Here is a 22,138-nt window from a genome sequence, read left to right as displayed (position 1 = left end):
CACGCGCACTGGTCTGACAGATCCTTTGATATTTTAGGTAAATTATGCAGTAATATGAGGAATTGAGAGTCCAGGTGAAGCAGAGTTTTAAAGAACCATGTTAATTAAGGCATACCTGCTGAAACTGCACAACTCAGATGGGATTTGAACCCCGCCAAAACTCAGCTTGGGACTTGAACCCGCAGGCTGGGACTCGAACCCACTGCCTTTTAATTGAAATTGCACTCCTGGTCTCAGGACTTAATGAAGCTCAGGTTCTTTATGTTTCACTGCAGAAGCAATTCGGCGAGAGGCAAAGTGATAGGTAAGAAGTAGATATGTTGAGAGAGAGACACACACTCCATAGACAGAGTGTGGGCCATCTCAGAAGGGGAGAGGTCCTGGGAGATACACATTCCATAGACAGAATACAGTCTGTCTCAAAAGGTGAGAGCAGCCAGGAAATATGGGTGGTTAGTTTTTATGGGCTGGGTAATTTCATAGGCTAATGAGTGGGAGGATTATTCCAACTATTTTGGAGAAGGGGTGGGGATTTCCAGGATTTGGGCCACTGCCCACTTTTTGGCCTTTTATAGTTAGCCTTTGAACAGTCATGGTGCCCGTGGGTGTTATGTAGCATATGCTAATGTATTACAATGAGCGTATAATGAGGCTCAAGATCTACTGGAAGTTGAATGAATCTTCTTCCATCTTGGGCCTAATCGGTTCTAACCAGGTTTTAACCAGTTTATGTCGTGTCCACAACAGCTCTGTCATTCTTTAAGGGTTGTGCCCTGCCCTCTTCCCTCCTGTTAAAAACAAGTTTTGCAGTCCTACCCTTTGATGGAAAGGGTTCTTAACCTTCATACATGGGTGGACTTCAGAGTGTAGAAATTCCTGACATGGACTACGAAACCGTATGTGTATGCCCCTAAGTGCATTTTTCTGGGGAGAGAGTTCATAGCTCCATGATATTCTCAGAGAGAGCCACGATCCCAAAAAGGTTAAGAACCACTGTTGTGGGTTAAATAGGGACACCATCTGCTGACCAATTTTTCTCTAATCCCAGGGACATTGCACTAGAGATTTCTTAACTTTTTTACATTGCCATCTAAAGTTTACTTTAGATACATTTAGAAAATCAAAGACTTAAACTTATTGTTCCAAAGTAAGGTTACTGTTTCATAGCTGGCCAGTCACACTTCAAAAGTCAACCACCCAATTATTTTCCAGCCTTCTTGAGATTACCTGCATCTAGGGAGTCAAGGGAGGAGGAGGGAGAGTAGAGAAAATGATGTCATTGTATTTACTTTGCAAATATGTATTGAATGCCTCCTAGGTTCTGGTTTGGGCAAATACTGAGAGGAGTTGGGACCCTGCCTTTAAGATGTTTCAAAGTGGAATGCAGTGGAAAGAACATAGGCTGCAGAATTAGACATGGGTTCAAATTTTGATCCCTTGTTACGTATGGAAGAGTGATTTAACTCTCTGATCCTCTCTATCTTTATCTGAGGGAAAAGAAAAAGGGAGTGGGGGAGGGATAAAAACACCCCTTTTAGGGTTGTTGTGAGGAATAGATTTTATGAGTGTGAAGTGCCAGCATATCAGGAGCTGAGTAAAGAAAAGGTAGCTGTTCTTACAGTGGCAGAGCCAAAAAGTGGAGGAAGAGTTGATACAGGCAGGATATGAGGAGGGTGAGGTGCTAAACTTGAGACCCAGTAGAAATTAACCCGCCTCAGCCTTTCAAGGGGAAGGCTGTTGGGAGAACCTGTTGGTAGTATTAAGGCATCAACTTGAAGCTGTAAAATCCTATCCCTGGGGCGCGTGTGATGGGAGAAATCAGACCTCAAGGGCGACCTTTGTTTTCTTTTTCTCCAAAGCAAATCCATTCCAAATACTGCAGGTCCTTTTTGAAGTACCAAACCAATGTGCTTCCAGAAATTTTTTTTTTTAAGAGGACTGTAGGCTTTTGAATCCATTTCAACTTTGTAAAACTCTTAGTTGCTTGAATAATAATGCACTTAGTATGGTGCCTGATACCTGATATACACTAAGTAATACTTATTATTAATAATAATTGTTTTATTGTTAACACTCTTAAGAGGGGTCAGGTTAGTAAAGCAGTAACCTATACCTAACTTTCTCATCCCACACTAATTTTACTCACCTGATTTTGCTTTCAGCACTTAAAAACCTTGATTTTTTTTCTCTCTTTTTTTTTTTGCTTATGTCACGTAATTTGCTGTGCATTTATACTCTCAGACAGGACATCTATGCGAAAAGTTGATATTAGACGCACTTGGGTTCATAATACTTTGCTGTAATTTTAGCAGGCACATAGCTTCTTTTTTTTTTTTTATAAATAACAACTTTTATTTGTATTTTTCTCTTCTTGCTTTTTTTTAAGCATCTTTATTGGATTTTAATTGCTTTACAGTGTTGTGTTAGTTTCTGCTGTATAACAAAGTGAATCAGCTATATGCGTATGTATATCCCCATATCCCCTCCGTCTTGTGTCTCCCTCCCACCCTCCTTATCCCACCCCTCTAGGTGGTTGCAAAGCACTGAGCTGATCTCCCTGTGCTATGCAGCTGCTTCCCACTAGCTATCTATTTCACGTTTGGTAGTGTATATATGTCAATGCTACTCTCTCACTATATCCCAGCTTACCCTTCCCCCTCCCCATGTCCTCAAGTCCATTCTCTATGTCTGTGTCTTTATTTCTGTCCTGCTCCTAGGTTCCACTTTTTTTTTTTTTAGATTCCATATATATGTGTTAGCATACGGTATTTGTTTTTCTCCTTCTGACTTCACTCTGTATGACAGACTCTAGGTCCATCCACCTCACTACAAATAACTCAGTTTCATTTCTTTTTTTTTTGCGGTACGCGGGCCCCTCACTGCTGTGGCCTCTCCCGTTGCGGAGCACAGGCTCCGGACGCGCAGGCTCAGCGGCCATGGCTCACAGGCCCAGCCGCTGTGCGGCATGTGGGATCTTCCCGGACCGGGGCACGAACCCGTGTCCCCTGCATCGGCAGGCGGACTGTCAACCACTGCGCCACCAGGGAAGCCCTCATTTCTTTTTATGGCTGAGTAATATTCCATTGTATATATGTGCCACATCTGCTTTATCCATTCATCTGTCGATGGACACCTAGGTTGGTTCCATGTCCTGGCTGTTGTAAAGAGTGCTGCAATGAACATTGTGGTACATGACTCTTTTTGAATTATGGTTTTCTCAGGGTATATGCCCAGTAGTGGGACTGATGGGTCATATGGTAGTTCTACTTGTAGTTTTTTAAGGAACCTCCATACTGTTCTCCATAGTGGCTGTATCAATTTCCATTCCCACCAACAGTGCAAGAGGGTTGCCTTTTCTCCACACCTTCTCCTCCATTTATTGTTTGTAGATTTTTTGATGATGCCATTCTGACCAGTGTGAGGTGATACCTCATTGTAGTTTTGATTTGCATTTCTCTAATGATTAGTGATGTTGAGTGTCCTTTCAAGTGTTTGTTGGCAATCTGTATATCTTCTTTGCAGAAATGTCTATTTAGGTCTTCTGCCCATTTTTGGGTTGGGTTGTTTGTTTTTTGATATTGAGCTGCATGAGCTGCTTGTGTATTTTGGAGATTAATCCTTTGTCCATTTCTTCATTTGCAAATATTTTCTTCCATTCTGAGGGTTGTCTTTTCGTCTTGTTTATGGTTTCCTTTGCTGTGCAAAAGCTTTTAAGTTTCATTAGGTCCTATTTGTTTATTTATTTATTTATTTTAAAGAAGATGTTGGGGGTAGGAGTTTATTAATTATTTAGTTTTGGCTGTGTTGGGTCTCCGTTTCTGTGCGAGGGCTTTCTCCGGTTGTGGCGAGCGGGGGCCACTCTTCATCGTGGTGCACGGGCCTCTCACTGTCGCGGCCTCTCTTGTTGTGGGGCATAGGCTCCGGATGCGCAGGCTCAGTAGTTGTGGCTTGCAGGCCTAACTGCTCCACGGCATGTGGGATCCCCCCAGACCAGGGCTCAAACCCCTGTCCCCTGCATTAGCAGGCAGATTCTCAACCACTGCGCCACCAAGGAAGCCCCTATTTTTGTTTTTATTTCCATTTCTCTAGGAGGTGGGTCAAAAAGGATCTTGACGTGTTTTATGTCATGGAGTGTTCTGCTTATGTTTTCCTCTAAGAATTTGATAGTGTCTGGCCTTACATTTAGGTCTTTAATCCATTTTGAGTTTATTTTTGTGTATGGTGTTAGGAAGTGTTCTAATTTCATTCTTTTAATGTAGCTGTCTAGTTTTCCCAGCATCACTTATTGAAGAGGCTGTCTTTTCTCCATTGTATATTCTTGCCTCCTTTATCAAAGATAAGGTGACCATATGTGCGTGGGTTTATCTCTGAGCTTTCTATCCTGTTCCTTTGATCTATATTTCTGGTTTTGTGCCAGTACCATACTGTCTTGATTAATGTAGCTTTGTAATATAGTCTGAAGTCAGGGAGCCTGATTTCTCCAGCTGTTTTTCTTTCTCAAGATTGCTTTGGCTATGCGGGGTCTTTTGTGTTTCTATACAAATTGTGTATTTTTTTTGTTCTAGTTCTGTGAAAAATGCCATTGGTAGTTTGATAGGGATTGCATTGAATCTGTAGATTGCTTTGGGTAGTATAGTCATCTTCACAATGTTGATTCTTCCAATCCAAGAACATAGTATATCTCTCCATCTGTTTGTATCATCTTTAATTTCTTTCATCAGTGTCTTATCGTTTTCTGCATACAGGTCTTTTGTCTCCTTAGGTAGGTTTATTCCTAAGTATTTTATTCTTTTTGTTGCAGTGGTAAATGGGAGTGTTTCCTTAATTTCTTATTCAGATTTCTCATCATTAGTGTATAGGAATGCAAGAGATTTCTGTGCATTAATTTTGTACCGTTACTTTACCAGATTCGTTGATTAGGTTTAGTAGTTTTCTGGTAGCATCTTTAGGATTCTCTAGGTATAGTATCATGTCATCTGCAAACAGGTGACTTCTTTTCTGATTTGGATTCCTTTTATTTCTTTTTCTTCACTGACTGCTGTGGCTAAAACTTCTAAAACTATGTTGAATAATAGTGGTGAGAGTGGGCAACCTTGTCTTGTTCCTGATCTTAGAGGAAATGGTTTCAGTGTTTCACCATTGAGAACGATGTTGGCTGTGGGTTTGTCATACAGCCTTTATTATGTTGACATAGGTTCCTGCTATGCCTACTTTCTGGAGAGTTTTTATCATAAATGGGTGTTCAATCTTGTTGAAAGCTTTCTCTGGATCTATTGAGATGATCATATGGTTTTTCTCCTTCAGTTTGTTAGTATGGTGTATCACATTGATTGATTTGCATATATTGAAGAATCCTTGCATTCCTGGGATAAACCCCACTTGATCATGGTGTATGATCCTTTTAATGTGCTGTTGGATTCTGTTTGCTAGTATTTTGTTGAGGACTTTTGCATCTAAGTACTTCAGAGATATTGGCCTGTAGTTTTCTTTTTTGTGACATCCTTGTCTGGTTTTGGTATCAGGGTGGTGGTGGCCTCGTAGAATGAGTTTGGGAGTGTTCCTCCCTCTGCTATATTTTGGAAGAGTTTGAGAAGGATTAGGTGATAGCTCTTGTCTAAATGTTTAATAGAATTTGCCAGTGAAGCCATCTGGTCCTGGGCTTTTGTTTGTTGGAAGATTTTTTTTTTTTTTTTTTTTTTAAATATTTATTTATTTATTTGGCTGAGCTGGGTCTTAGTGGTGGTATGTGGGACCTTTTAGTTGTGCCATGCAGGCTCTTAGTTGTGGCATGCAAACTCTTAGTTGCACATGCATATGGGATCTAGTTCCCTGACCAGGGATCAAACCCAGGCCCCCTGCATTGGGAGCACGGGGTCTTAACCACTGGACCCCAGGGAAGTCCCTTGTTGGAAGATTTTTAATCACAGTTTCAATTTCGGTGCTTGTGATTGGTCTGTTTATATTTTCTATTTCTTCCTGGTTCAGTCTCAGAAGATTGTGCTCTTCTAAGAATTTGTCCATTTCTTCCAGGTTGTCCATTTTATTGGCATATAGTTGCTTGTAGTAATCTCTCATGATCCTTTGTATTTCTACAGTGTCAGTTGTTACTTCTCCTTTTTCATTTCTAATTCTCTTGATTTGAGTCTTCTCCCTTTTTTTCTTGATGAGTCTGGCTGATGGTTTATCAATTTTGTTTATCTTCTCAAAGAGCCAGGTTTTAGTTTTACTTATCTTTGCTATTGTTTCCTTCATTTCTTTTTCATTTATTTCTGAGCTGATCTTTATGATTTATTTCCTTCTGCTAACTTTGGGGTTTTTTTTTTTGTTGTTCTTTCTCTAATTGCTTTAGGTGTAAGTTTAGATTATTTGAGATTTTTCTTGTTTCTTGAGGTAGGTTTGTATTGCTATAAACTTCCCTCTTAGAACTGCTTTTGCTGTATTCCATAGGTTTTGGATCGCCGTGTTTTCGTTGTAATTTGTCTCTAGGTATTTTTTGATTTCCTCTTTGATTTCTTCGGTGATCTCTTGGTTATTTAGTAACGTAGTGTTTAGCCTCCATGTGTTTGTGTTTTTTACGTTTTTTTCCCTGTAATTGTTGATTTCTAATTTCATAGCACCATGGTCGGAAAAGATGCTTGATATGATTTCAGTTTTCTTAAATTTACCAAGGCTTGATTTGTGACCCAAGATGTGATCTATCCTGGAGAATGTTCCGTGTGCACTTGAGAAGAAAGTGTAATCTGCTCTTTTTGGATGGAATGTCCTATAAATATCAATTAAATCTATCAATTAAATCTATCTGGTCTGTTGTGTCATTTAAAGCTTGTGTTTCCTTATTAATATTCCGTTCGGATGATCTGTCCATTGGTGTAAGTGAGGTGTTAAAGTCCCCCACTATTGTTGTATTACTGTCGATTTCCTCTTTTATAGCTGTTAGCAGTTGGCTTATGTATTGAGGTGCTCCTATGTTGGGTGCATATATATTTATAATTCTTTCATCTTCTTCTTGGATTGATCCCTTTGATCATTATGTAGTGTCCTTCCTTGTCTCTTGTAATAGTCTTTATTTTAAAGTCTGTTTTATCTCATATGAATATTGCTACTCCAGCTTTCTTTTGATTTCCATTTGCATGGAATATCTTTTTCCATCCCCTCACCTTCAGTCTGTATGTGTCCCTAGGTCTGAAGTGGGTCTCTTGTAGACAGCATATGTACAGGTCTTTTTTTGTATCCATTCAGCCAGTCTGTGTCTTTTGGTTGGGGCATTTAAGCATTTACATTTAATGTAATTATCGATATGTATGTTCCTATTAACATTTTCTTAATTGTTTTGGGTTTGTTTTTGTAGGTCTTTTCCTTCTCTTGTGTTTCCTGCCTAGAGAAGTTCCTTTAGCATTTTTAGCTGGTTTGGTGGTGCTGAATTCTCTTAACTTTTGCTTATCTGTAAAGGTTTTAATTTCTCCATTGAATCTGAATGAGTTGCTTGTTGGGTAGAGTAATCTTGGTTGTAGGTTTTTCTCTTTCAGCACTTTAAGTATGTCCTGCCACTCCCTTGTGGCTTGCAGAGTTTCTGCTGAAAAATCAGCTGTTAACCTTATGGGGATTCCCTTGTATGTTATTTGTTGCTTTTCCCTTGCTGCTTTTAATATTTTTTCTTTGTATTTAATTTTTGATAGTTTGATTAATATGTGTCTCAGCGTGTTTCTCTTAGGGTTGATCCTGTATGGGACTCTCTGCACTTCCTGGACTTGATTGACTATTACGTTTCCCATGTTAGGGAAGTTTTCAACTATAATCTTTTCAAATATTTTCTCAGACCCTTTCTTGTTCTCTTCTTCTGGAAGCCCTATAATTCGAATGTTGTTGTGTGTAATGTTGTCCCAGAGGTCTCTGAGACTGTCCTCAGTTCTTTTCATCCTTTTTTCTTTATTCTGCTCCCTGGCAGTTATTTCCACCATTTTATCTTCCAGGTCACTTATCTGTTCTTCTTCCTCAGTTATTCTGTTATTGATTCCTTTTAGAGTATTTTTAATTTCAGTAATTGTGTTGCTCATCACTGTGTGTTTGCTCTTTAGTTCCTCTAGATCCTTGTTAAATGTTTCTTGTGTTTTCTCCATTCTGTTTCCGAGATTTTGGATCATCTTTACTCTCATTACTCTGAATTCTTTTTCAGGTAGTTTGTCTATTTCATCTTCCTTTATTTGGTCTTGTAGGTTTTTTATCTTGCTCCTTCCTCTGTAACATTTTTTTGTCGTTCATTTTTTTTTTTCTTTTAATGGGTGGTGCTGTCTTCTTGTCTTACTGTTTGGCCTGAGGCGTCCAGCACTGGAGTTTGCAGGCAGTTGGATAGAGCTGGGTCTTGGTGCTGAGATGAAGACCTCCGGGAGGCCTCACTCTGGTTGATATTCCCTGGGGTCTGAGGTTCTCTGTTAGTCCAGCGGTTTGGACTCAGTTCTCCCACCACAGGAGCTTGGCCCGATCTCCCGCCTGGGATCCAAGATCCTGCAAGCTTTGTGGTGCATTAAGAAAAGAAAAAAAAAAGGAAGAAAGAAAGAAAAAAGGAACAGTACAATATCAAAGAATAAAAAACAAAATAAAATTAGAAAGATAAAAAATATATTAGGAAAAATAAAACTGTAATTGAAACAACTGCAACAGGGTAAAATAAAACCACAAGAGAAAAAAGAAAAAAAAGGGGGGGTGAACAAGCCAAAAGGAGAGAACAATAACAAAGTATAAAGAATAAAATAAAATTAGAAAAATAAAAGATATTAGGAAAAATAAAAATATAAAAGAATGAACAACAATGAATCAACAAGGTAAAACAGAACTCCAATGTAAAAGTGGGGAAAAAAAAAAGCCTTGGCTATGGGGGTGGAACTTAGACAGGGGCGAAACTCTGGCAGGGGTGGGGTTTAGGGTGGGGCAGGACCTAGGCAGGTTGGGGGTGATGTTTGACCATGGCTGCTTAGGACCTGCCCGCGGAAGGGGAGAGGCAGCACGTCAAAAGGATGGCCTCTGGAGTGTGGAGTTCCGGAGTTTGGAGGTAGGGCGCTGAGTGAGGGTGTGTGGGTGGGGTTTAGGTCCATTGTGTTGGAGGGGGTCTCAGAGCGTGTCTCCGAGTGTAGAGGTGGGGCCCTGGGTGTGGGTATAGGGGTGGGCCTTGGGCTCTGCAGGGCACAAGGGAGGCTCCAATGGCAGAGGATTAGGCCCAGGAGCCCAACAGGCCTCCCGGTGCCTAAGTGGACAGGGAAGGCACTGGCCCCATTCCTTCGTGCCCCTCCCCCACCATCTCCCGCAGGGTCTCCCCCATCGCCACTGGACACCTAACTGTGGGGGGTCCTGCTGGGTGTAGGAACTCCTCCCCTCCCCCAGCCATCCCTCTGGGGTGCTGGTCCCGGAGGTCCGGCCTTTACTTTTGCTCCCCCTTCCCTTCCTCCCACTCCCTCAGGACCCGTATGGCTGGAGGGGGCCTAGGTGGGCAGAGGATCAGGCCCGGGATCTCAGCAGGTTCCTGGGGGCCCAAGTGGGCAGGGGAAGGATGGCAACTCTCCCTTTTGATACTCTGCCCTCTCAGTGGTTCCCCAATTTCCCCCTTCGGGCGTGGGAATGCCTTGCCTTCCCCCAGCTGCCCCTCAGGGGCACCAGTCTTGTCCGGCCTCCGCTTCTCCTCCCCCTTCGCTCCCCCAATGCCCCACGTCCTACCCAGTTGCTGGGGGTTCCTCCCATCCCCTTAGGTGTCTGTGGTCCCCCACTGGTGCCTGGTAGGTGCCCTAATTGCGAGGAGACGCGCATTCTGCATCCTCCTAGTATGCTGTCTTGACTCCGCCCCCCACTTTTTTTTATAAAGTTTTTTAAAAAAATTTTATTTATTTTTGGCTGCATTGGGTCTTCGTTGCTTTGTGCGGGCATTCTCTAGTTGTGGCGAGCAGGGGCTACTCTTTGTTGCAGTGCTTGAGCTCATTGTGGTGGCTTCTCTTGTTGCAGAGCATGGGTTCTAGGCGCGCAGGCTTCAGTAGTTGCAGCACAGAGCTCAGTAGTTTTGGCGCACGGGCTTAGTTGCTCCGCGGCATGTGGTATCTTCCCGGACCAGGGATCGAACCCGTGTCCCCTGCATTGGTAGGCAGATTCTCAACCACTGTGCCACCAGGGAAGTCCCTCATAGATTCTTAGAAGTGGGGGGCCTCAGGAGTCATCTAGGCCTTTCCAACCCCCATCACTGACCAGAAACCTCTGTGCCATCAATTGACCAGAGTGTTTATAGACCTCTGCTGGAACAGGTTATCTTTGAGGCCCTTTGAGGCTATTGGGCTCTTGTATCGACAGCTTTAATTGTTGGAAAAATCCTTTCTCATACTGAGTTGAAATGTGCCCTGTGTAACTTCTGCCCTTTGGTCCTTGTACTGCCCTCTGAAGAAATGTTGGCTGAATTTATTCCCACCTGGCACCCCTTCAGATACTTGAAGCTACTGTGGCCCTAGTTAAGTCTTTTTTCTCTTTTCCAAATCTACAGATCCCTTTCTTGCTTCCTGTGGAAAATAGTCCTGAACTGTTCTAGTCACTTTTTCCCATGGAACAGCTTCGGTTGGCAGGTCCTGTTTAGAGTATGGTACTCAGAATGGGACACTATTCACAGACCAGGACAGACCATAGTGGGGCTACCTACTGCCTTCCTCTCATCTGGATACTGTGCTGCTATTTGTTTCTATGGATATTGGTCCCAAATTTTCTCAGTCTTTTGGTGTGTGTGTGTGTGTGTGTGTGTGTGTGTGTATTTTTTTTTTTGATTAATTTATTTTAAAAATAAATTTATTTATTTATTTTTGGCTGTGTTGGGTCTTCGTTGCTGCATGCAGGCTTTCTCTAGTTGCAGTAAGCAGGGGCTACTCTTCGTTGCGGTGCGTGGGCTTCTCATTGCGGTGACTTCTCATCGCGGAGCACGGGCTCTAGGCATGTGGGCTTCAGTAGTTGTGGCATGCGGCTCAGTAGTTGTGTCTCACGGGCTCTAGAGCACAGGCTCAGTAGTTGTGGCGCACAGGCTTAGATGCTCCACGTCATGTGGGATCTTCCCGGACCAGGGCTCGAACCCGTGTCCCCTGCTTTGGCAGGTGGATTCTCAACCACTGCGCCACCAGGGAAGCCCCTTGGTATATATTTTAATACATTGTGTTTGATCATTTAGCTGAAAAGCATATTTGATGTTATCTAAGATGTTTGGTACTACCCATTTTGGTATTTCTATCAGTGTTTCATTTCATTAAAGACTTGCTTTTATGTTAATTTAAGCTTATCTTTTCATATTCATTTTTTATCATTTTTAAGATGGTATTACTTTGCTAAGATTTGTGAGGTTTTGTTTGATAATATCTTGTACTGCTATTTGGATCATTTAATTGGTGCTCTTTTTTTCCGGTTACCATATGTAACTGAATCAATATCTTTCTAGATCCATATGTTAAACTGCTGCTTGATGCCATGAAGCATTCGGGTTGGTAAGTGAATCTTTTTGAAGGGCTGCTCTATATTCTGGCTGCTGAAAACAAAAAATCCCCACCCAGACTGGAAGTACTTCAGATGTTTCACTTCAGGGCACAAAGCCCTTTCCATATGGTAGGTGGTGGTGGTTGGCTGCACTCTCTCCAGGCAGGCCTTGTTCTCTCTGGACCTCTTCAGCCCTAACTCCACATCTCTGGCTCTACTATTCACCTCAGGTATTTAGTAAAGACGATACTTAAAATCTTACTTGTAAGTAATCACCAAACCTGGTTTTTCCACTATGCCAGTCCCAGCATTATCCTTAATGGAGAAGAAATCTCAGCTTGTTATGCATGTAGAAGCCTTCCAGGTGTTGTTTAACTTTGAGGAGATCGGAAGAAGTGATTTCTGAGGTCCACTTCTTAACATTCTGGCCCAAGGGCAGAAACTCCAGCATATTTCCAATATGGTCTTAATGAGTTGATCAAATTCTTTATGGAATCATAGCATAGAATTTGAACTGGGATAGATTTTGCAGAGATAGTTTCCTTATTTACAGATGAGAGAACTGAGTCCTGAAGGTGTTGAGTTGCTTTCCCAAGGTGTCCTATGTGATAGTGATGGAGAGATGTGTCATCTGGGTCTCCTGGCCCAGGGCTGTTTCCCCTATGCCCCATGCATACTACTTCTGGACGTTGTCTTTTTAATCCATTCTTACCTTCCAGCGCTGTTAACAAAGAAAGACACTTTTCTTGTGAAGATTGTAATGGAAATGTCAGTGGAGGTTTTGATGCTTCAGTGTCTCAGGTAGGCGGTCTACCAAGCTGTCTTCTTTCCTCCAGTTCTCTCTCCTGATGTTTGCTGATTGCCTTCTACATGCTGGGCATTCCATTTGGTAGACTTTGTGTAGAATTCAAAAAATGAGTTAATTGTGGTCCTTACTCTTAAGGTCCTTACTTCTCACAGGGGAGACAAGACAGGAACGCAGAGACAATGATAAAATTTGACGCGGGTTAAACTCTTTGAGGTGGGTGTGGTTACCACAATGGGACAGTGATGTGATTGACTGAAAGATGCCAGCAGATTCAGCTAGAGGATGTAAAGGCTCTTCAGGGGCAAAGAAGACAAAGACTGTTGCCAAAAGCAGGGGGAGCACAAGCAACGGTGACATGTTGAGAAAGCACAAGGTGTATTTGGGGAATGGCATGTTGTCTAGTTCAGCTGGAGGGCAGGAATGCATGGGGAATGAGGAGAAATAGGATTGGAAAGAAAGATAGGCTATATGGTGGGAGGCTTTGAATGTCAAGATAGAGTTTCACCTTTACACGGTGAGAAGTGACAGATCTTTGAGAATTTTTGATGAGGAGAGTGAGTTTTCTCACCTGTAAAATATGGGTAATGATTGTATTTATCTTATAGAATGGTTATGAGAATTAAATGCGATTTCTCCTGTAAACGACTTATCATAGTAAGCAGAGCACTTCAGTCAATAAATGTTATAAGTTTTAAGTCAATGGGGGGTTTTGACAGTCTTGAGGTGGTAGATGGATGTGTCATGTGATATGAGGGTAGATAAAAGTGTTGTAAGTCACTGTTTCCATCATGAATATGTGACACATTGAAGTACATTTAATTGTTTCCTGCTAGGGAATTTTATATGTATTTGAGTTATTTACAGCTGTTTCATGGTAATCATGGGAAAGAGCAACGTAGCAGAGGGGTGAGGTGTCTGAGTTTTGGAGTCACATAGACTTTGAGTTCAAATCCTAGTTCCCCTGCTTATTAGCTGTGGGGCTTGGGCAAGTTATTCGTTTTATTCTCAGTTTCCTCATTTGTAAATTGATAATCGCAACACGTATAGCTCCCAAGATGGGTCTTGGTAAGTTCATCCTCTTTGGGGGTTAGAGTGCACGTTTTGAATCTTCATCTTATTTCTCAGCAGTATTATACACAGTTGGGCACTCTTTTTTTTTTTTTCTTTTAATTAACATTTTTGTTGTGAAGTATCTCATTCATATAGAAGAGTAAAATACCTGTATGAACACTTTCAGTCATAATAGTAAAATGAACATCTATATAACTACCACCCAGATTTGAGAAATAAAACACTGCCAGGACTTCAGAAGCCTGTGTGCCCCTCTTGGGTTACAACCCCCTCCCTTCCTTATTCTGACTTCCGTGATAACCATTCCCTGCTTGTCTGAATGGTTTTGCCATCTGTGTGTACAGTCCAACAATGTGTTTAGTTTCCTCCTTTTAAGCTTTATACTTGGGGTCATGTGTAATACTTTGTCATTTTATGAAATCATACAGTCTCTGTAACTTAATTCTTTCGTTCAACATTGTGAGATTCTTCTGTGTCGTTGTATGCACCTCTGGTTAATTTAGTTTGTGTTGTATATTATTCCATTATATGTCTGTACTAGAGTTTACCCTATCGAGTATCGATTGTTTCCAACTTTATTATTATTATAAACAATGCTGCTGTGAATGTTCTTCACCTTCTCTCCCAGTGCCCGTGGGCAAGAGTTATTCCAAGGTATCTGGCTAGAGTGGAGGTCCTATCCCATGCAGACACTTGACGTTAACAGCTAATGCCACTTTCTTGCCATGGCTTCCAGTATGCCACACTCGTGGTTGCTCCTTTGCTAACTTAGCTTCCTCTACCAGCCCTTAAATGAAGTCCCTTAATCCTTGGTGTTAGAGCCCCTTCTTTTCTACTCTGCATTCTACCAAGGGGATCTCATTTACTTTGCTGGCTCAGAGCGTTCTCTTGAACTCCACATCCATATCGCCAAGTGTTCACTGAACACCTACACTTGGGTGTCCTAAAGGCACCTCAGACGTGACATGTCCAAGTTCAAATTGATTTTTACGATCCTCCATCCCCACCCAAACTGGTCTTTTAGTTTTGCATATCTCGGTGAACGGTACCACCATCCGTCCTATTACCCATGCCAGAAATTTAGGGATCATCCTTGATACCTCTGATTCCCTTCCCATATTCTGTCCGACACCAAATTTTGTCCAGTCTCCCTCCTAAATACCTTTTTAGGCCCCCACCCTCCTAGCTCTGGGACTATTATCTCTTGCCTAGAATACTTCATTCGCCTTCAACTAGTCTCTCTGTATCCAGTTTTGATCATCTTTTGTTTATTTTTCCAACTGTGGTCAAAAGGATAAAAACAAAATAAAACAGCCCCCGTTTCACTACTCCCTTTCAGTGACTTCCCACTGTTGTCAGGATAGAGTGATTTGGCCCCTGCCCTATCTCATGCCTACCGCCTCCAACTCTGTGCTTCGTACTACATACAGGCCTGCCGCCGTCAGCTTCTCCAACATTCTTTTCCTTCAACCCTCCCCCTACCCTTTGCCTATGTTGTTCTCTGTCTGGAATGCTCCCTTCCCCTCTCCTCGAATTTAACTCCTGTTCATCCATTAGATCCCGGTTTAAACATTCCTTCTGCAGAAAAGCCTTTCCCAACCCTGCAGACCAGGTCAGGCACTCTCATTGTATGTACTCGTGACAGCCTGGGTTTTTCTTCATGACAACTGTCACTGCATGTGTTTAAACATTTTGGTAAATATTTGATTAATTTCTATCTCCATTAGTAGATTATAAATCTCTAGTAGGTCTTGATAAATATTAGTTGAATAAATGAATGTTGAATGAATGTATATAAAATACCTGGGACATGTCCCAGTGTCTGGCACACAGTAAGTACACAGTAAGTGGGGACTATTATTATTAGGACCCCTCACGTCTTTATTATTCTTATAGGGTCCTGCTCAGTGTGCTGCTGGCTTTTTGCACTTCTTTCTGAAGCTCTTTCTGAGGACTTTTCCTGGCAATTCTAGTAGGATGGGACAGTGTGGTCTCATTCATTGTTGATTCATTGCTTATTGAGAAACTTGATAAGAAACATTTTACACATATTCTCATTTAATTCTCACAATTCTAAGAGGTAGGTACTCTAAGTCATCTCCTTTTTTATAGTTGAGGAAACTGCGGCACAGAAAGCTTAAGAAACTTGCCCAAGGTCACTGACTTAGTAAGGAGTGGGGCTGGAATTTGAATCTCCCTGCTTCATTCCAGAGTCCACTCTTAATACAAGACTGTGGAGTCTAAGATGGCTGGTACAGTCAACCCAGTGAGGGTGGTGTGTGAATAAATGTCCTTAAACTAAGTGCTGTGTAGTCCAGAGAGAGGAGAAGGGAGAAGTTAGCCATTGGGAAGGCTTCATGGAGAATGTATGGTGAAGACCGAGCCTTGATGGAGGGGTGGGTGTTGGGTGGATAGAGTGGGTGAGGCTTTCCAAGCAGTCGAGCCCACTCAGGGGAGAGAGAAGATGGAATCTACGAAGTGAGAGTAGATCTTAGAAATAACCGAACTTTCCTCATTTTGGTGCTTCTTAGATTGTTTTGTGCCAGAATAATATCTGTAATCAGGCACATATGAACAGAGTGGTCACCCATGAGCTCATTCATGCATTCGATCATTGTCGAGCTCATGTCGACTGGTTCACCAACGTCAGGCACTTGGCTTGCTCTGAGGTAAGTTTTATTGTAGAAGGTACTTTTTCCCCAAGGACACTGTTGTGCGTTTGAACATTTTATTCAAGGATGATTTATTTAAACGTGTTCCTTTTCTTGTCATAATTCCACATTAGTCTTCAGTTTACATTTTTAACTATTGAATACAATTCTTTTAGATACAGCAGGTAGACATTTTTAAGTATCTTTTTAGAATTGTCTTAAATATAACCTTTAAATCCTAATAATAGTGATGACTTTTAATAATAAGCTATTTTTCCTATGGAATAAACTATATAATACAAAAACTTTATAGTTAACATTTACTGAGGGGCTGTGTGCCAAACCCTAACCCTGTGCTGTTTGTGGACTCTTTTTTTTTTTTTTTGCGGTACGCGGGCCTCTCACTGTTGTGGCCTCTCCCGTTGCGGAGCACAGGCTTCGGACGCGCAGGCTCAGCGGCCATGGCTCACGGGCCCAGCCACTCCACGGCATGTGGGATCCTCCCGGACCGGGGCACGAACCCGTGTCCCCTGCATCGGCAGGTGGACTCTCAACCACTGTGCCACCAGGGAAGTCCTGTGGACTCTTATTTAATATTCACAACAGCCCACTGAGGTAGATACTGTTATCCCCATTTTATTTCTGTGAAAAGTGAGGCAGTTGTTCAGATACCATACATAGTAAGTGGCAGAGGCAGGATTACAACCAAGGTTCTTGAGTGGTTTGCTGTGCTGCCTTCCATAGGTAAAGTTCCTAGCTTTCCCTAGAGTAAAACAGTTCGTTTCAAAAATACAACATAGGAAGATATTCATTTTTAAGCATTTTGGATTGCTGTCAGAAATACACACATATATATGCTCCTAGACAGACATTTGTATTTCATACTTGCATTTCATTAATTGAAGAGTGCAGTGTGCTGAGAAGCTAAAGAAAACTAATATAAATTTCAAGCTTATACTTTATAACTTATTTTCTCTTTCCCTTGAAATTAATAAGTAGCCTCACTGCATCTGATTATAACTCATATTATTTGAAAAGAAGACCGAAATCTGAGCTTTTAAATATTTCTCTCTCTTGGGTGTTATGAGAATTAATGCCTGTTAGCGAGTTAAAGTGTGTTAAGTGCTTTGAGCTCCTCAGAGGAATGAAGCCATGTTATTATAGAAGTAACAAGAAGTGGGCCATTCTGATTGCAGTGAATGAGCAAAAACGTGGCCAGGTTGGCTGTAGAATCCATGTGGGTAATGCCATGACTTTTTCACCTATTAAAGCTGCTTTTTACCTTAAAGGTATAGAAAATACATACTGACTTCAGGCTGTCATGTTCATAGCATGCCCAGTTTGGAATGTTCTTGATTCTCTGTACCACTTAATTTTTCATAGGCCCATCAAGACCCTGGAGGAAGGGCATGAACGTACACGGGTTTAAGGGAAGGTCCAGGAGAGTTTCAGTGATTTGGGCTAGGAGAGCTGGGAGGTTTGTGTGCCTAAAGTGTCTTAGGTACTGATGTATTCAGTTTTTTTTTTGTTTTTTTTTTGCGGTACGCGGGCCTCTCACTGTTGTGGCCTCTCCCGTTGCGGAGCACAGGCTCCGGACGCGCAGGCTCAGCGGCCATGGCTCACGGGCCCAGCCGCTACGCAGCGTGTGGGATCTTCCCGGACCGGGGCACGAACCCGTGTCCCCTGCATCGGCAGGCGGACTCGCAACCATTGCGCCACCAGGGAAGCCCACTGATGTATTCAGTTTTAAGCTCACATTGAAACTCAGTTTGTAGATCTTTGGAAGGATGCTTTCTTGAAGTCCTTTTGGTAATTTCTAGAAGTGTTTGTATTTTGTAGAGAGCATAATCTTTAACTTTGAGGTCCAACTCTTTGACTTTTGGTTCCAAAAGAAATTAGTTCTGTCTGTAAGACTCTGGTGGAAAGTTTTGAAAATTCCCTTTGAGTAGGTGATTGCCCACAGTGTATCTGGCGCTGCCTAGTGTAGCTCACGGATATCTGCTCTTTTTCTTAAGAACTTCTTAAGTCAATAGTTAAAAAAAAAAATCTTACAGGTACTCTGTTCTCAGAAAAATATACCAATTTTATATTTTACAATTTAAAAAATCAGTTGATATAAAGGTATAGAGCACGAGTGCTTATTTTCTTTTTGTTTGCCTTCTGTCTTTGTGATAGGTTCGAGCTGCTAACCTTAGTGGAGACTGCTCACTTTTAAATGAAATATTCAGGTTACATTTTGGATTAAAACGACACCATCAGGTAAAAACTAACATATGAAATCATTTACTGTTAAGAGTGCTATGAGTGGAAAAAATGAACAGGAAAATGAGAAGTATATTTAGTATTTGAAATGTGAAAGAACTACTTATATGAAAGAATACAAAATGTGTATCACTTAAGCCAAATAGATGGAATTCAGTTCTATTTTATAATTATGGGCAAGCTATGTGACTGAGTGAGAGATTTTCACAGTGAAAAGCGCTACGGTCTCACACGTGGGATACTTTTGGATGGGGGTAGATAAGGACTGGAAGTGAAATCACAGCCTGTCTTACTTTTATCCTAACAGTACTGGACTTGTGTTTTGAAACCATCACAGTATTCTCTAGACAAAAAAGTAATACCTGTCAGCACAGAGACTGCACTGCAGTGCATTGTGTATTAGCACACCTTTAAAGGCTGTATGACGTGACAGCAAAGCTTTGGATCAGCACGGACTTGATTATGATGAGCTGAGCTGAGCGATTTTGTAAACAAAACAAAATGAAAACTGTAGGCAAGATCATCCTGCTAGAAAGCTTTTTTGTTGTTTCTGTCTAAAAGAAACACTTTATATTTTTTTATTGGGGTATAGTTGTTTTACAATGTTGTGTTATAGTTTCTACTGTACTAGAAAGCTTTTAAGGTCCACGATAGATGGGCATGGGGAGAGGAAGTTTAGAACTGATGGACCGGTGAAGAATGTGAGCAGTTCTGCCCATAGCAACCAAGGGGCTGTGTGTCCACATTTAGGAGAAAGGCTGGTCAGAGCTCTTCTATGGGAAGAGGTTACTGGGCCAATTGTCAGGTACATGGGCATCAGGATAGCAGTTTTAACCAGATGCAAAAAGGACGGGCTTGGAACAACAGCAGGAAGGCCCTTGGCTCTCCAGAGAAAAGAGTAACTCAACTCTGGGGAGGAAGGTAGAAGGTCACAGAGAACTAGGAAGAGAAATTTTCAACTCAGTGAATGGGAGTTAGTTAGACGGCAAACCTGGGGCCTGGGAAGGGTGCCTACTCTGATAGGGCTGTTACGCTTTCAGCCTGTGCCAAGTCCGCTTAGTGATGTGCCACTGACTTGTGCTGCATGTCTTCCGTGCCCTCCAATCCCTGCTCATCTGGTGAATTCAGCTCAGGCAGCCTTTGAATGGGCGGTGTGTTCTGGCTCTCAGTGGAAGTAGGGTGCACATCAGAACATCCCAGAGAAGAGGCTAATGCAGTTAAGGCATGTCATCCGGAGTCCAGAGTCTTTGAAAGAGAAATCTCTCCTCTTTTTAACTTGGGTAGCAGCGGCAGAAAATGAACAGAACTAGCAATAGGATGGAAAATACGTGGAGGTAGTGGGAGAAGAGTCCTAGAGAACAGAGTCCCTGCTTTTGTACAGTATGTACCCAAGAAAAAAGTTGTTTGATTTTTTTTTTCCCCCTGAAAAATTAGGATGCCTTCAAATTTTGTGTGTATGTGTGGTTTCCTGTTGCCTCCAGGGGAGATGCTCTTCTCGAAGGAAAAGTTATCTAGCATTCGTCACCTGAAAAGCTAAGGGAGAGAGGCGCACGGGAGTATATTTCATATTTATTCAAATTAAAAAGCTCAACCAGAACCTTATTTATAGACTTTTTTATGATTTTGCAAAGTTGGAGTTATTGTTTAGCAGATACTGCCTAGAAATTATCATCATTAGGAAAGATGAGAAGAAGGGAGGAGGGGAAGCAGATCTTACTTGTACCTAAATAATTTTAGGTTGAGCTAAACATGTTCCATAATTTAATCTTTCTTCTTTGGACTGACAGAAATTAATAAAATAACATGAGAGGAAATTAATTTTGACTGTGGTTCACACATTGTATAAAATGTTACTATTTCATGACAAAATTTTCATATATTAATAAAATTACTTTCATATATTAATAAAATTAAAGCCACGTACTTTTCTCCTTAGACTTGTGTGCGAGACAGAGCCATTCGTTCTATCCTGGCTGTTAGGAACATCAGCAAAGAAGTAGCTCAGAAGGCCGTTGATGAAGTTTTTGAATCTTGTTTCAATGACCATGAACCTTTCGGAAGGATCCCTCATAATAAGACCTATGCAAGATATGCTCATAGAGACTTTCAAAACCGGGATCGGTACTACTCAAATATATGAAGACGATGACATTTTATATGGCAGAGCTTCGGTGATCATGAAGAAAGTATGGTTCCCAAGTGGACAAACATAAAATGTAAATGATCAATTAAATACAGAGAAGACACAGAAGATTCTAGCACAGAAGATTCTAGCATCAGAAAAAGTAACTGTGGTAAGAAATGAAACTGCCTTAAACTCCAAGGCAAAAATTGTATCTTTGTAGCTAACCATTTGGTAAATAAGGCAAATAAATAGCATTTTTAAATTTTCTACAATGTACTTGTTATTACTTGTGTTTTATTTTTTATGATTGTGATTTGCTTTTATTACATTTTAAAACTTGATTATGAAACCTGTGAAGTATGCCCTTTAGGATGTGTATGTCTTCTTTGGGAAAATGTCTATTCAAATCCTCTGCCCATTTTAAAATCAGGTTGTTTATTTTGATATTGAGTTGTATGAGTTCTTTGTATATTTTGGATGGTAACCCCTTATCAGATATTGTTTGCAAATATCTTTCTCCCATTCAGTAGGTGGCCTTTTCATGTTGTTGATGGTTTCTTTCTTTTTTTTTTGCGGTACGCGGGCCTCTCACCATTGTGGCCTCTCCCGTTGCGGAGCGCAGGCTCAGCGGCCATGGCTCACGGGCCCAGCCGCTCCGCGGCATGTGGGATCTTCCCGGACCGGGGCACGAACCCACGTCCCCTGCATCGGCAGGCGGACTCTCAACCACTGCGCCACCAGGGAAGCCCATCACCTGCATTTTTTTCTCACATTATTTTCTTCTTTCTCTTCCCTGCTGATTTCTGCTTCTAATTTATACAGTGCAAGTGTTAGAGTTCCCAAGAGCAGAATTTGGTTCTACAGAAATTACCAAGTAGAATATCTGGGATTTTATGAGGATGATATTTTTTCAACAGGTACCAAGGCTAAGTTAAAAGGGAAAAATTAATCACGTGACATCCTAAGTGGCAAGTGGCAGCTTCTCTGCGTTCATACCGCCTCACATCTAAGGTGGTAAAATAAGGGGGAAAAAAACTGGGTCAAGGAAACTCTCCTAACATAATGCTTCTTTTTCTGAAGATTAATAAGTCCCAGAGTCCCACAGCAAAGGCCAAAGCTATATGTACGTACCTTTCAAATCTGGATCTGCTGGGTCAAAGCCCGACATGTCTGGAGGGGCCAGGCTGGCCCCTAGAGTGGTCACTTATTAGTAGGAGGCCCTGAGGAGCCTTGTAAGTATCAAGTGGCTGGACTCAGCATTCACTAATGGAACCATAGCTCCCCCTCATTCTCCCAACCACAGCCTAAGGAGGAGAATCAATCAGAGGGAAAAATTAGACATTGCATTAATTCAATAAATATTTATTAAGCTCTATCTACTATGTACTGATGTAGGCACTAGGGATACTGAAGTGTCCAACATGGGTTGGATCTTTGTCATCGTGGGGAACAGCTGCACCAGAGAGGAAGTGTGGAGTTGTTTGGGGATATAAAATTTGGCACCTAACCTAGAGAAGTGATATTTAAACTCGAGACCTGAGAGGCTTCCCTGGTGGCACAGTGGTTAAGAATCCGCCTGCCAATGCAGGGGACACGGGTCCAAACCTTGGTCCGGGAAGATCCCACATGCTGCAGAGCAGCTAAGCCCATGCGCCACGACTGTTGAGCCTGCGCGCCACAACTACTGAAGCCCGTGTGTCTAGAGCACATGCTCTGCAACAAGAGAAGCCACCACAATAA

At 41.8% G+C, this 22,138-nt stretch overlaps 1 protein-coding gene across 9 annotated transcripts in view; it reads left to right on the top strand.

The window, feature by feature from the left end:
* Positions 1-20,670, top strand: part of ATP23 (ATP23 metallopeptidase and ATP synthase assembly factor homolog) — a 37,817-nt gene extending 17,147 nt beyond the window's left edge. For 4 of the 9 annotated variants that reach the window (XM_032646298.1, XM_032646293.1, XM_032646292.1 and 1 more), the window contains exons 2-6: positions 11,447-11,492; positions 12,201-12,282; positions 15,892-16,029; positions 18,187-18,270; positions 20,210-20,670. In XM_032646298.1, coding sequence (XP_032502189.1) covers positions 11,447-11,492; positions 12,201-12,282; positions 15,892-16,029; positions 18,187-18,270; positions 20,210-20,413 — 554 coding nt within the window. In that variant the 3' untranslated portion in view covers positions 20,414-20,670. Of the gene's footprint in view, positions 1-64; positions 305-9,027; positions 9,047-11,446; positions 11,493-12,200; positions 12,283-12,479; positions 12,503-15,322; positions 15,441-15,891; positions 16,030-18,186; positions 18,271-20,209 lie in introns of those variants that run through there. The other 5 variants (XM_032646294.1, XM_032646300.1, XM_032646302.1 and 2 more) reach the window with 5 other exon arrangements.
* Positions 20,671-22,138: the final 1,468 nt, after the last annotated feature.

Source organism: Phocoena sinus, chromosome 10 (assembly GCF_008692025.1).
Source record: "Phocoena sinus isolate mPhoSin1 chromosome 10, mPhoSin1.pri, whole genome shotgun sequence".
Taxonomy (NCBI): domain Eukaryota; kingdom Metazoa; phylum Chordata; class Mammalia; order Artiodactyla; family Phocoenidae; genus Phocoena; species Phocoena sinus.
The sequence above is the reverse complement of the archived record's forward strand: the minus strand, read 5'-3'. Positions and strand labels throughout refer to the sequence as shown.